The 15,852-nt window shown below is 44.4% G+C and overlaps 1 protein-coding gene across 1 annotated transcript in view; it reads right to left on the bottom strand.

Annotated features, from left to right (window-relative positions):
* LOC147450639 (villin-2-like) overlaps positions 1–15,852 on the bottom strand; it is a 55,798-nt gene that overhangs the window by 14,088 nt on the left and 25,858 nt on the right. The window contains exons 8-14 of the mRNA XM_086519784.1: positions 15,129–15,291; positions 14,887–15,037; positions 14,703–14,803; positions 14,460–14,615; positions 13,273–13,341; positions 13,089–13,157; positions 12,872–13,009 (exon numbers count right to left, since the gene is read on the bottom strand). Of these exons, the coding sequence (XP_086375910.1) occupies positions 12,872–13,009; positions 13,089–13,157; positions 13,273–13,341; positions 14,460–14,615; positions 14,703–14,803; positions 14,887–15,037; positions 15,129–15,291 (847 nt within the window). The remainder of the gene's footprint in view (positions 1–12,871; positions 13,010–13,088; positions 13,158–13,272; positions 13,342–14,459; positions 14,616–14,702; positions 14,804–14,886; positions 15,038–15,128; positions 15,292–15,852) is intronic.

The following is a 15,852-nucleotide window of genomic DNA, read 5'->3' as shown; positions in this document are numbered from 1 at the left end:
TCAATGTAGGCCAGTAGAAGAATGTCTCAACCGCTTTAACTGTAGCATCGATACCACGATGCCCTGCATACGGTGGGACATGACTCTCTTCCATAACTTTGCGTCGTAATGGCTTTGTGACACACAATCTGCCATGCATCATCATGAACCCGTCTTTAAGAAGATAGTGTTCATGACGTTGTCCATCCATTAGTTGCTCGAAGACCCTTGCAAAATCTTCATCATTTGCATACTGTTCTCTCATATCATCAAGTTCATGATGATAAGGAATCGACACAGCTGAAATTTGTGGCTTCCTTGACAAGGCATCAGCCACAACGTTCTTCTTGCCTTCCACATGCACAATCTGAAAATGGAACATGGACAAGATATTTGCCCATCGCATATGCTTCTCAGATAACTTTGTCTGTGTCAAGAAGTATCGCAAGGTCTGATGGTCAGTTTGGACAACAAAGTCTGCACCTAGCAGGTAGTGTTTCCAACTTAAGAGCGCATGAATCACAGCCAGTAACTCTTTCTCATAGACCTGCATGGTCATCTCTGGCCCTTGCAAAATTCTGCTCTCATAGGCTACTACCCTGCCATCTTGCATTAGCACTGCACCAATGCTACTACCGCAGGCATCACACTGGACCACAAATGACTTCCTAAGATCTGGCAACACAATGACTGGATCTGAAGTCATCTTTTCCTTTAAGAGATTAAAAGCTGAAATCTCTTTCTGTGTCCATCTAAAGGTGACTGCCTTCTTTTGAAGAGCATGTAAAGGTGAAGCAATCTCAGCGAAATTTCGGATAAACCTTCTGTAATAGGAGCATAGTCCCAAAAAGCTTCGGACATCATGCACCGTCTTCAAATTTGGCCATGACTTGATCACTTCAACTTTTGCAGGATCCATTCTGACACCATCCTTTGAGACAATGTGTCCCAGAAAGTGAATCTCTTCCAGAAAAAACTCACTTTTCTTTGCATTGATGAGCAACCTATGACTGCGTAGCTCTTCGAACACAATGGCCAAGTGATGCCTATGCTCCTCTTCATTCTTTGAGTAGACTATCATGTCATCAAAGAATGTACCAACAAACTGCTGGTGTGGACGGAAAATTCTGTCCATCATCCTATTGAACGTAGCAGGAGCATTTGTGAGACCAAAGGGCATCACTAAAAATTCGTAAAGGCCAAACGTCGTTCTAAAAGCAGTCTTATGCACATCCTCTGATCTAATGCGGATCTGATGGTACCCACTCTTTAGATCTATCCTGCTAAACATAACTGCTCCTTCTAATTTGTCCATAATATCATCAATTCTAGGTATAGGGAACCTATTCTTGATGGTATTCTTGTTCAGTGCACGGTAGTCGATGCACATACGCCATGAGCCATCCTTTTTCTGCACCAACAACACTGGAGAACAGAATGGAGATGAACTGGGCTGAATCAGCCCCTTTTCTAACAGCTCCTGTACTTGGCCCATTATCTCTTTCTGCTGAGCCGCACTAACCCTGTACGGAGGCTTATTTGGTGGGCTACTGCCTGGCACCAAATCTATCGCATGGTCCTCGGGTCTCTCTGGCGGTAATTGAGATGGTAATGAATCGGAGAAACAGTCACTATACTGTTGTAAAAACATTGACCTTTCTTTATCTAGCACAGATAAATTTGATTCATCACAATCTGACACTTCACGTGCAAAAACCAAGTACGAAGAAAGATGCTTTTTCATTACAGACATAATAGCAGAAGCTGATACAGTAGGAATAGACTCCCCTTTAAGCTTTACATCCAGAATGTGAGTCTTTCCCCTGCTCTGTACAGTGATCTTTTTGTTGTAGGCATCCATGATTCCCTGTACACGAAACAACCAAGGAATACCTAACAACACATCACATCCGTCCAGTGGCATGATGTAAAATTCTTCAGCATCTACATAGGACTGGATATGTAGACGCAACTTTCCAATGATGGGTGTCACAGCCTCTGTATGGCCAGGACATGCCAAACCTGCCTCTACTGTATACCCCATCTCTTCAGGTCTGATTCCCAACTTTGAAGCCAATTCTAGGGAAATGAAGTTGGCTTTGGCACCTGGATCAAAGAAGATAAGCACTGTTTGATCCCTGACCTTTCCCCATGCTCTGCAAAGCTCACTTGCATCTGAATTTGGCTTGTCGCCCATCATATCTGGCACTAGACCAGCCATGGGCTTCTTTCCTTTCTTGTCTTCCTTGTCATCAGAATCAGCTGGCCTTTTCTTTGTAGGACAGTTGTAAGCAATGTGGCCAGGCTGCTCACATATAAAGCATTTGTTCTCTGTCCTCATACCTTCTTTTGCTCTTCTGACTTGCAAGGAAAACGTCTTTTCCATTTCTTTGCTGGTCCTTTTTCTAATTCAGCCGTAGCTTTATCTTTCCCTGCGTTGGCTGACTCCCGAGTCCCTTTAGGAGCCTCATTGGGAACGTGCTTCTTGGCTGAATTTTTCTTGCCTGATCCTGCCTTGACGCCAGTGTTAAATTCACAATCTTCTCCCTTGAGCAAACCATTGCCAGTGTTTGCTACCTCGATGAGCTGCGTCAAAGTAGTGACTTTTGTCTTCGTGCAGTATTTTCTCAATCCTTTAGGTAGGCCACAACAGTATTTTTCAATCTGTTCTGTCAATGGCACAAACCTATAGGAAGTTACTGGAAGTAGAGCTTTCCAAAACTTCCGATTGTAATCATCCAGATTTCTGCAAGTGGCAGCATTTAGCTGGTGCCATTCTGTCATGACATCTGCTTCAAAGTCATCAGATAACCATGCTGCTGCAAAAATCTGCTTGAAGTAAATCCATGTGGACGGAGCTTGCCCTTGAAGCAATAAAGTTGTCCACCATTGTTCCGCATTCCCTGTCAAGAAAGTGGCTGCCTTGCGGACCTTTGAAGCCTCTGTAAAGTTTTCCCCTGCATAGGCCTTGTCAAACTGCTGGAGGAATGAGAGAGCCTTCTTCCTGTCATCAAACCCTGTAAAGGTCGTGAATGACACACCTTTGCCACCTTCTTTGTACGGAGTTGGCCTCTCCAGCGGCGTTAAATTGTCATATGGAAGTGACTGAAACATGGGAACACTATTAGGGTTCATCTGTGTTCCTTGGCCGATATTAACTTGACCTGGAAACGCCATATTTGGCTGTTGATTTGTAATTCCAGCCATACCAAAATTTGCCTGTGGCATCCCAAATTGTCCCTGAGTGCTTTGAAACCCTGGTTGCATACCCATGACACTGTACATGGGGTTAGGCATCATCATTTGAGCACCCCCGAACACTGTTCCTGGCGTATAAAACTGATTTTCAGGTGCATGACCAGCCATGCTCTGGAATACCAATCCACCTCCAAAATAGCCAGGGTGTACTGAAGGTGGTGGGAAGACCTGTTGCATAGCCTGTAAGTTGCTTCCCTGCCCATTAGAACCAGCTATAGGCTGCTGAAAGGTGGCGGGCTGAACTGGTACAGCCTGAAAGACTGGCATCTCAGCCACCTGTTCTTGCACCTTAGGCATAGGTTGTGGAGACTGCATGTTCTCAGTCGAGTGTACAGGTGTTTCCATTGACTGTGTGGTATGAATCACCTGTGCTTGAGCCTTAACAGGCTTTTGAATATGATCCAGTGACCCAACTTGCTGAGACGGAACAGGAGGTTGCAGAAAGGCTAAAAACCTTGGGTTCTGCATTACTTGTGTGAACATAGCCACAGCAGTAGCCAACTGGGTCCTGAATATATCATCATCCGTCTGTGGTGGTCTTGAGGACTCACCCACTTCATATGTCTGTTGACCCTGTGAAGAGGAAACGTCTTCAGTCACATCATCTGGTCTGTCAGCCATAATTGCAATTCCCTGTGTCTGGTCTATGATCCCCTGTGTCTTCAAGCCCAAAACTGACCAAGGATCACTTCTATGGGAAAAAGTGATTTAATCCCATCGATGGAACCATGAAACCGGCCTGTTCAATCCAAAAAGGGCGGTAGACTTTACTTCAAACCTTGATTTAGCTTTCACCCATTATTAGTCGTCTATTTTACCTGTACTTTCAAGACACAACAAAGGGGAGAGGGATACAAGTTGCTAGATTGCACCTGTATGAGTAGACGGACACCAGATTGGCCCCTAACTTAGGCGCCCCTTTCGGTATTTCTTTATTGTTCAAAAGAGGGAATAAACGATGTGGTTCCCTACAAGCTGCCCCGCACAAACTCGGCTGAATTTCCATTGTTCCAGCCCGATTTCGGCAGCATAACTATACTAGAACCCTTCACAGTCAGTATTCCCACGCATTGACTGACTTTCCTGACGCATACGGGCACTTTGCAAAACCTGGCGAGAATCTGCAGCACGCTGAATTCTCTGTTTTCAGCCCTGAAAATGCACCAGATCACCTGTACAGCGGTCCCCTTGCGTCCCCGAACCTCCTGGGGGTATTAGGGTCCGTTTAGGGCCAAAACCCTAAACCTGCAAAAATACACAGCAGGCTGTAATTTGCTGTTTCGGGCTCCGTTTCGCGTGCCGGTCGCATCCGTAGCAAGTCCTCGAGCTCCCGCACTTGTAGGGCTACTTGCCCTTTGAATCGGACGAGATTTGTGGCGTGAAACCTCTCCGAATTCACCTGTACCTGCGGGGGGATTAGCCGCTAGCTAATCCAGTACCTATGCAAGAGGCTCTTGCCTCGGCAATCGCGCATGAACCCACACAACTGTACATTGGTCAAATGAAGAGCCCACTAGAGGGGCATAACATACTGCCAAAGGGGAGAGAGAGGGCAGTGCGTAGCGTGCAGGGCATCACTCCTGGCACCGCACTGTGCATCAGAGGGAAAGCAAGCACTCCATAGCTCTTAACCTGTGACAGAGACTTGCAAAATGAGCCTCCCAGCTATAAATCACGTTTTTCCCTTCTCTATAAGTAGTAAACTGGCCTCAGAGTGCCAAGTGTCACTCATTTGTGCACTTTCCCGCTTTAGACCCTCGGGTCTAAAAATATCTCACCTGCAGCCTCTGTTGACTTGGCCACAGAGTAACAAAATGATCCCCATGTCAAACTGCACGTAATGACGCGAAGACATTTTCAAGTCCCAAAATAGCAGTTCCCTAAATTTTAGGAGATGCTGCCATTGTATCTTTCTAGGTCATCCAACCCTCTTTGTACACTGCGGCCACATCCAGAACTGAAATGTAGCCTCTGTAGCAAAGGATTCCACTTTGGCTAGTCAATGACCCCACTTGGCTAACCATAGTCCTTGTCCAACCTTAGTGCTCTCTTGCCCTCAGGCCTGGACTCCCTCTGGACAGTTCCACACTAGCTATGCAATGCAGGGCAGTTAGATTTCCCGAGGGGTGTTTCCAAAAAGTGAAAGTAAATAGATAATAAGAAAGAAATCAACAAAAAGGATAGATAGTAGTCACACACTGGTGACACCTTCTCAAACTTTAGTAAGACTAACTGTCCGACTGTTAAGTCTAGATTCCTTCTGTGCTTGTCTGCAGCTTTCTTATGCTTTTCCTGAGAGCGTAGAATAGCTCTCCTAACTTGCCCGTAGGCTGTGTCCCAAGTCCCGGACAAATTCATCCGCTGCAAAGATCTTATCCTTAGTTAAAAGGATGGGTGGAAGCAAAGGCTTACCATAGAGAATCTCAAAAGGTGCTTTCCCCGTCGATGAGTGTATGGTATTGTTATACGCATACTCGACAAGAGGCAAATATTTCTCCCAATCAGATTGCCGGTCTGACACATAAGCTTTTAACATATCCAATACTGTGGAATTGGCTATCTCACTTGGCCCGTCCGTTTGAGGATGGTAGGCAAATGAAAAATTCAGCTTTGTACCAAGATTATCCATCAAGGCACGCCAAAAATTTCCTGTCATGCGAGGATCTCGATCACTCACAATAGACTTAGGCATTCCATGATGCTTAAAGATCTGTGCCAGGAAGACCCTAGCCATATGATCTGCTTTGATTGTTTTCTTGACTGGTATAAAGTGTGCTTGCTTGCTAAACCTGTTCACAATGGTCCAGATCGCGTCATTTCCAGTCTGAGTTCTAGGGAGGTCCATGATGAAGTCCATGGCAATACTTTCCCAAGGTTCATTAGGTACAGGTAAAGGTTGTAGCAACCCAGGCGTCTTATGCCGATCATACTTCACTTTTTGGCAAACTAAGCATTCCCTGACATACTTATCAATGTCAGCTTTAAGGCTAGGCCAAAAGAAATATCTTTCCATTGCTAAGGTCGTAGGGAGAATACCTCGATGACCCGCATAAGGCGAAGTGTGTGCTTCATCCATGATCTTCTTTCTTAATGGTTCCGCCACACATATAGCCTGATGGTGGTAGAGATAACCGTCCCGAATGGAATAGGGAAACTCATTCTCTCCACGATGTAGCTTTCCCCAAATGGTGGAGAAGTCATGATCATTCGGATACAAATCCGGTAGTGCTTCTAAGTCTTGGTGATACACCGAAGTGATAGCGTTCACCCTTGGCCGCCTAGACAATGCGTCTGCGACCACATTCTTACTCCCAGCCGTGTGAAGGATCTAGAAGTGAAACATAGACAAAAAGTTTGCCCACCTCATCTGCTTCTCAGATAGTTTCCTTTGCGTAAGAAAATACCGCAAACTCTGGTGATCAGTCTTGATCACAAAATCCGCTGCTAGAAGATAGTGCTTCCAGTTGGATAAGGCGTGAATCACAGCCGTGAGTTCCTTTTCGTAGATTGATGCATGCAACTCTGCATCCTTAAGCCGTCTGCTTTCATAAGCCACTGCATGGCCTTCTTGGTTTAACACTGCTCCGATGCAATCACCTGAAGCATCGCAGTGAACCTCAAATGGTTTCCTTAAGTTAGGCACTATCAAAATAGGTCCATGGCTTATCAAGTACTTGAGCCGATCAAAAGCTCCTTGTTGTCTCGATCCCCATCTGAAAGGAATCTTCTTCTTTGTCAAATCATGAAGTGGTCCTGCTACATGAGCAAATCCTCGGACAAACCTTCGATAATATGAACATAATCCCAAGAAGCTACGTACATCATGTACCGTAGTGGGAATAGGCCAATCTTCTACCACTCGGATCTTGGCAAGATCCATACTCACTTTATTGTGAGAGACTATATGGCCGAGATAGTGTATCTCAGAGAGAAAGAACTCGCTCTTCTTTGCATTCACATGCAACTCATGCTTTCGCAATTCTTGAAACACTAAGTCCAAGTGCTTCCGATGTTCCTCTTCTGACTTAGAGAAGATGAGTATGTCGTCAAAGAAAACTCCCGTAAAAGCTCGATACGGGCTGAAAATGCGGTCCATCATGCGATTGAACGTCGCAGGAGCATTGGTCAAGCCGAAAGGCATTACCAAGAATTCATATAGTCCAAAGGTTGTGCGGAAAGCAGTCTTATGGACATCCTCAGGGGCGATCCGTATCTGATGATACCCACTCTTTAAGTCTATGCGACTAAAGACACTCGCACCCTGCAACTTATCAAGTATATCATCAATCCGAGGGATCGGAAAGCGATTCTTGATTGTGATCTTGTTTAAAGACCGATAGTCTATGCACATTCGAAATGTGCCATCTTTCTTCTGCACCAGTAGAACTGGAGAGCAGTAGGGTGAAGCACTGGGCCGTACTAACCCTTTCTCTAGAAGCTCGTTGACTTGCTTCAAAATTTCTTCTTGCTGAGCAAGACTTACCCGATAAGGGGGTTGATTGGGAGGCGAGCTACCTGGTATGAGATCTATACGGTGATCTTCCGGGCGTACCGGAGGGAGTTCATCAGGAAGTGTTTCCGTGAAACAATCCTTGTACTTTTCAATAAATTGAAGACGCTTAATTTCCAGACTAGAGAGAGAGTCCCTACTAGTTTTATCCTTTGCAAAAATCAAGTAAGCAGAAACACACTTCTTCATTTCTTTCTTAATGGAGATATGGCTTACAATTGGGAACTGCCAATCTCCTACATCAGCTTGAATCTTTATTTTCTTACCCCCATGATCAAAAGTGAGGGTCTTTTCCACATAATCCGGAATAGGTGTCATGTGAAAGTGCCATGGCATACCCAAGATGATATCACATCCCTCGATGGGTGCCATCAAAAATGATTCGCGGTCCTTGTACTCGCCAATCCGAAGATTGAGCTGTCCTTGCACGGGAGTTGCATTGGTTGTCAACCCCTCGAATGCCGATCCGGATGTAACCGGTGTGCCAAGCTGAGCCGGTGTAAGGCACAAACGTTCTGCAGTATCAAGGGAGATGAAGTTATCTGTGGATCCTGGATCATAAAGAATCAGTACTCGCTGGTTGTTCAAAGACCCCCAGCCCTTCAGAAGTTGACGCTTCCCTTTCTCTGTTTCTGTGTTTCCTTGAACATCTGGAATTGAGATCGAGCTTGGTGGTGCGGGTTCCTTCCTTGCTTTCTCTTGCCTTGTAGAGGCTTACTCTTGCCGTTGCTGCTTTAGCGGGCAATCCGGTTTCATATGTCCTTTCTCGCCACAGTAGAAGCATCTTCCTTCCTCTCTGAAAGTTTGAAGTTGAGTAGGAGAAAGGTACTTAGTTCCCTTGCCGATGCCCTCTAGCTTCTTAGAATGATCATCGTCTCTAGATGGAGGACGTTTTCTTCCTTGGCCCCCTTGGTCATCGTAGACCCCTCTTTGTCTTGCACGGTAAGTGCTATGCTCCATCTTTCTGGGCGTCCCAGTTGAGTGCAAATCCTCAACAATGATTGCTGACTCCATCATCCTTTGAAGAGTATCATGCGGATACACCTTCATACTCTTTCGAAGCTGCGGTTGGAGACCCGCTTCGAACTTTCTTTTCTTTTCCTCGTCGGCAATCTTCATGAAGGGAGTGACCTTCAGAAGAACCGACCAATACTTGTCCACATAAGTCGTTACTCTTTCATATTCCTTCTGGGCAAGCCAGTCCCATTCCTTCCGTATGTCCTGCTCGAAGTCAGGCGGAAGAAATTGTTCATAAAATTCAGATTTGAAGCTCTCCCAAGTTCTGGCCTGAGAACCTTCCAGAATCTTGGCTAACCACCAATTACTTGCCGTTTCCTTGAGGTGCATCCCCACATGGCGTAATTTGGATTTTTCTGTGAAGTGCCCATTGGTAAAGGTGACTTCAAACTGTCTGATGAAGGACAGTGCTTTGGAGATGTCTCTCCGTCCGTTGTAGGTTTCTAACTTGATGTCCTTGTCGCCTAATTTGAAGACTCTCATGCGATGTTGAGACTTGCGACCTTGCTTCTTGAATCGAGGCTTATCTTTAGGTTGATGTATGGTAGTGGCGGTAGTAGCTGCTTCCTTCTTCTACCGAGATGATCGAGAAGTAGAAGTATAATCAAGAGAGTAAGATGGAGATGAGATAGAGATGTCCTTGCTCTCGTCTAGCTGAGAGAGCGCTTTTTCCTGGCCTTTCCTTGAAGTAGGCCGTTCATTCCGATCCGAAGATCCTTTGTGCACCTCGGCACGTGCTTCTTCTCTTGCCTCCTATGGTCTCACGCCAACAGTGTTGTCTGAATGCTTGGCTGCATTAGTTCCATTCGTTTTCTTCATTCCGCCCAAAAGCTTTTGGACGTCCGGCAACAGTAAAATTTGTTGCAACTCCGTAAGCTGAGCTTGCTCTTGTTGAAGTTCCTCTTCAACGCTTCTCCCTTGGCTTGACATGGTTCTTCCCGGAATCGTCCTTCTTTGCAGAGAAAGAGAGGAGTCCGAGCTCTGATACCACTGTCAAAAAACGGGAGCGTACACAAGAACTTAGAAAATCTGAAAATTATAATTCTTTGAAAACATGAGAGAAGGGAGAAGATCGATACAGTATTGGGGACCAGAAGATGGGCTGGTCCCCCCCCCCGTTAAGAGTATTCTTTTATTCAGGGAGAATTTTATACAAGCACGAGAACCCGAGGAAACCCCTCCGTTCTGTAGTCTTAGACCCGAAGGTCGTGCTTTACCGTAAAGGGCTTGGGCACAAGGCCGCTCCTTCCCGTGAGGGACTTAGGCGTGAAGCCGTACTTCCCGTAAAGGGCCTTCCCGTGAGACGGGAGATTCCTGCAAAACAAACCACAAAAAGCAGCAATTCTCAATGCGTATCAACAACTTATACCTGTCGCTCCTTGCTCGGAGAATCAACCTCCGTACTCAATCGTCACGCGAGCACTTGCAAATTCCGTCGCCAGTCTCTGCTCCAGAATCCCAGCGCTTGCACTTCCTGCTGCTTTCGGCTCCTCCAAACTAAAACGCTGGCTACCCTTTTTTACGGTCTGACACCCGGCAAGAATAGGGGTCCAAAAGCAGAGCTTGGCGCTCCTAAAGAGAGGAGAGAGAAAATCGCGTTTTCTAGAGAGAGGAGAGAGAAAATCGCGTTTTTTAGAGAGGAGAGAGAGAAAATCGCGTTTTTTAGAGAGGAGAGAGAGAGATCACAATTCAGCCCCCCTGCGTAGGTTTTAGCACTGGCTTTTTTTTTAAAGGGCCTTGCTTGCTTTATTTTATTAATAAAAGCCTGGTCACTTAAAAGTGACCGGCCACTTTAATAAAATAAAGTGTGGACCTGTTCAAACTTTAAAAACTCACTCAATTAGTGAAAACAATGCTACACGAACACATTCCAGGCGTCCCCGGGTGCAGGACACGACACAGATGCAATGCAAACACGGACTCCTCGCGGGAAAACATCTGTCCTCCCGCGATTGTTCCTGCTTTTCGTAAAAAGCTTCATTGAACCCATCTTTATTCTTGTGTTTGCGTTCTTACGCGTATTTTCTTACTCAGTTCGGATTTCCTCCTTAGCCTATGGGATGCCCCCTTACTGATGCACCCGTCACCCATCATGTGACGCATCAGAGGCACTCGTAACCCGGCCCTTTCCACCGAACTTACGGAAACTCCTTCGCGATGTTTATCGTCACCCATCAAATGACACATCAGAGTTGTCCGTTCTTGATGGCAGTTCCTGTAGCTACAATCTTTTTAACAGTTCTTAGTGCACATAATAAACTATCCTAAAAAAGAGATTTAATCATTAAAAATAAGAAAATAGTCCAATTAGCAACACCTTGACTCCTGTGACCCACACATGCAAAGCCTGAGTCTTCCTTTTCTGCTCTTCCTCAATGGTCATATTAATAATGGTGGAAGTAGGTGTGGTCTCAGGCATCTGGGCCTTCCCTTTCTTCGCATCCTCAATCCATTTCTCTGCTTCATCAACCTTTTCTTGTGTCTTAACAAGACGTTCTACCCACGAAGATGCCGTTTTCGATTTCTGTTCATCTCCTTCCCGTAGAGCTTTCATCTGATCCTTCATGTCCTCGAGCTCCTTCAGCACAGAAGGTTGGTCGTCTCCCTTCTCCTTAGTTGGAGATTTGCAAGCCGCAAGTTCTCCTTTTAGCTCCTCGATTATTGCATCTTTTTCCTCCATGTGCTTTTCCATATTTGTTCTCCATGCTTCAAAACTTGTTACTACCTCATCGAGTTTCTTTTGCATAACGCATTCTGTTACATTTACTTCGGCCTTAATTAGGTTTCGTAATTCCGTTTTCACGATCTGAATTTCCTCATTTTGTACCCCTTGGATCTCTCTCCTTAGTTCTCTGATCATGTCTCCATACATGGAGTTCCTGTAGCTCTCGGCGTTCGGGTGCATTGCTTTCCTGATGTCATCCCTCATGTAGTTTAGCTCTGATTTGAGCATCAACTGGACCTTCTCCATCAGTAGCTCATCATGTATCCTGGAGGTTTTCCCAACGCGTAAGGATCCTGGTTATCTCTATTTCTTTGTTTGAAAGTAGCCATTGTTTTTTTTGGGGTGGTGTAGCTATCTACACCCGGCCCTTCCCATTCGGTAGGCGGGTCCATCGAACCCGAGCCCCAAATCTAGGATAGGGTACTAGGGTACCAGGGTGAGGGACTGAGAATATGGCAAAATTATTTCAGTTTTACCTTAAGGCCTTAAATCGCTTTAAACTTGGACGCAAAGAGAGGACGTTATATTAACGTCTTCAAAAGGCCAAAGTGACCTATGCGACCAGAAAGTTACAATGCGGTGTATCTGATACAAAGTCAGATTAACAAAATAAATTAAACTAGGATAACAAAATATAAATACTGCGGGATCCTAATCTGAGAGAGAGAGAGAGAGAGAGAGAGAGAGAGAGAGAGAGAGAGAGAGAGAGAGAGAGAGAGAGAGAGAGCTCAATTTTAGTTTGTGGGTGTTCTGCAGGCCTCAAATTTTTCAGACTGAACTCCTATGCCATTCAAATTTTGTTTTATCTTGTTTATGTCAATTTACAAGTTTCAGTAGGATTCCTTGCGGCTAGTTTCTTCTCAAATGTTATGTTAACGTCTTCAAAAGGCCAAAATGACCTATGAGACCAATCTGTTACAAAATAGTGAATCTAATACCATGTCTGGGTACAAAAGAACTAGAACAAAGATACTACTACTAGAATCCATCCTCATCTGCACTTCGGATGTAGAGAGAGTATGGCTCGAATCCTCTGTTGTAGTCTCCATCAATGTTGTGTAGCCCCTTTGCTCAATCGTGGCCGTCTGGAGACAGAGAGAGGGGGGGGGGGGGGGGGGGGGGGGGGGTGTGTTGTGGAGGTACCACAAGTTACAAAAGTGCAAAAGCCAGCCATAAGCAAAGAGCATGCCTTCATAGACATTGCCAACAAAGACAAAAGACGAAAGTGCAATTTCTTGGCTCCTAAATAACCATGACTAGATGGAAAATTTATAATTTTCATGGATTATTCAGATGAAGCATTTATATTGAGAAGTACACTCAAAAAGTATCTTGATTAAACATAATTATGGACAGGCTCAATGAAATAGTAGGAAGCTTACCAAGTCGACCTGAATAGCCTTGCTGTTATGAGGCCCTGTACCTTGGACTCGAAAAAGAGCTATTCCCTCATCTTTGTAAGTATCATCATCTAGACCCTGATCCTCAACCTTCTTTTTGAATCCTGAACTCAAACCACCCTGCAGAGAGGTAAGAAATACAATTCGTGACTTACTCTTCCTGCAATATAAGCACACACGATTCAAACAACGGATATACCTTAAATAAATAGAAGTTCTGAAACAATCCAATAAATTCTGGTGGCTCTTTTCCTTCCACAACGTGTCCCTGAGTTTGAAAAACATACCACGTGTGATGTAAATGAGGACACTTCTCATTCTTAAGACATCACTAATGCACATCAAGCAAATAACCGAACAGCCATCATTAGAGTGCCAATAACCTGTGCAGGCCGTCCCTTCAAAGAATTAGCCATTTGAGTCGATATACGGGCAGCAGCAGCTTGCTCCTCCTATATGAATGAAGGCTTTGAGATTAACAACATGCTTACCATTACCATTGATAGCAAAAGATATAAACATGTACGAAGATCGAAAGAGGAATAAAGCACATTCAGTGCAGTTTTTGCTACTGAATCTAAGGACTTTAAGCTACTCACTTTTACTGCTTCACCTATGTCTTTCTCTTTAATCATCGCTCGGTAAGCAAAATTACTTTTCTGAGTTCTCCTCAGCTGAATAACGTCTAAAGGAACAAATTCCTATCAACCTTAAACTTACAAAGAAAGAAACAGCTTAAATATGGCATACTGCAAGGGACAGTAGTGCGCTTGCAAAAAAGTTAGTCTCTAGTTAATATCCAAGATATGTAAGGCACTTATCGGGCTTGACATTAACCATGAGAATTCTGAAAGTACAAAAACACGTGAGAAGGTAGATACTCAAGATCCACTGCTCCAAAGTGAAGTATCATGATTCATATTTTTTCGTCTCGCTACGGAGGGTATCGAATGCTAATGCCAGTGGTCTATTCCCCCTTATTCCCTTGTTATTTCTTTTTTTCCATGTTTTTTTTTTTTGGGGGGGGGGGGGGGGGGGGGGGGGGGGGGGGGGGGGCATGACTTGTTATCTGAAGAGAGCTACTCACTCTGAGTAAACCAATATTAAACACCCCATTTCTATTGTTTCCTCCTCACTCAGCAATACTTCTGAAAAAAGGAGGGAAAAAAAACGGAAAAGTATATCTTTGGTGGTCATGCCATCTGGAAGGTCATTCATATAAGTTACTGAAAAGACAGCTAACAGATCTGCAGCTATTTTACAGAGAGGTTGAGCCTTAGAATGGAAATCTCGAAAAATTTCGCTCAACGGCAGTGCCTCTGGACCCTTGCTCAAAAAGGACAAGACTTGACACCTAGAATTTATATACCTGCCCAAACAAAATTTTCCCGTTTTAACTTTCTCAAGATTGTACCGTCAAATATATGTTGCCTATCAAGACAATTGATTTTTAGTTTTGCCAGTTACAGCAACAGATAAGACAATACAGGGCATAACCTAAGAGACAGTATGACTTATTTTCAGAAGTAAACAGTTCTAAATAGTGAAAATTGGATGTAAGAGCAGGCACCTCTGTACTTTGTTTCCCAATCCAATGGCAAAGAAAATATTCATCCTTTCGATCCCCAGGATAAGTGTACAGCACCAGATAACAATCACCACTAAAAAACTTGCCAACATCATGTGAAGCAACTGCAGTTTTAGCTGTGCCATTTATTCGCCACATCTGAAACAATAAAGCTGCAGATAAGCTTCAGTGTGAAGGCTCGTTTAATCTTTAGCTCTTGATCTTGATTTAATCTAAGAGAATCACCTCAAGCTTTCCATGGGTATCAAAAAGAGGTGGAACTTCTTCTTTGCTTGGAGCTCCTTTTAGAAGACCTTTAACATTAACTCCCTGTTGTTTCAGCATGGCTGTCACACAATTGCAGGGGTGAAGCGAGTCTCTCAAAACATAGAACAAAAATTGGTCAGCTAATGCAGTCTGCATAACCCACCTGCAACTTTGCCTCGCCCATCCTCAGAGACAGTAGCACCACCAGCAACAGGCCACGAATCAAAATTTGAACGGAATGGCAGGGTCTCAAATCCTTGAATGACTCTTGTAATGAGTGTATGCTTCGGCCTCTTTTGAGATGAAAGAAACTCCTACAAGATTGCGCGCGTGCACATAGAGTAAAGCCCTAGCATTAATCAAGATACAGGTGCAAAATCACATTGTCGCTAAACAATGGCTTACCTCTGCTGACGCACTTGCTGCTTTCCTCTCTTCAAGAGAAGTAATGCGGCCCATCCATACAAAGACTTCGGCTCCACAATCCAGTATATAGCACTTATTTGACTCTAGCATCCCCCTACTTAAAGGCGACTCATTTACCGGATTGAGCGTCCCCTCTTCAACACTGTCAAAAGTAGAATAAAATATGTCAATCACAGATTTGTAATTCCACGATCACTGTTGCAGTCTATTAAAACAATTATACAAACTTGAAAGGCAATGCATGTCACTCTTCTTTCTTGATCGAAGGATTCTGAAGCACAATGGTCACTAATAGCAGTACCTGCTATTTTATTCCTAGCCTTCAATTCAATACTACAAAACTCACATAAAATGTAACCAGTCATCATCAGCAGCCCCAAACCAAGCAGGCCCTTATGGTTTCATGATGATTTTGAGTATGAACCACCTTGCAAACGCCACACATGTTCACCATAGCAATGTCAAAAGCTTGCACAAGCTGACAGCTTCAGAATACCTCCTAGGGTGAGCTCTCACTGACACTGTCCAAAGAATGAACTCAACCACATCCATTCCCCCAAATTCTAATCTACTGCATTACTAATTTACTTGGACTTCCTCAGAAAAACTTGAGCAACAATGACATTTCCCCTTGGACTAATGATAAAACCTCTGCTCAGAACATGCATATATTCAAATTCTAAATGCCTGCAGCTGATCCCCT

The sequence above is a fragment of the Adiantum capillus-veneris genome, chromosome 9 (genome assembly GCF_014529385.1).
Source record: "Adiantum capillus-veneris isolate H3 chromosome 9, ASM1452938v2, whole genome shotgun sequence".
In the NCBI taxonomy this organism is placed as follows: Eukaryota; Viridiplantae; Streptophyta; class Polypodiopsida; order Polypodiales; family Pteridaceae; genus Adiantum; species Adiantum capillus-veneris.
This window is presented reverse-complemented; position numbering and strand designations above follow the sequence as displayed.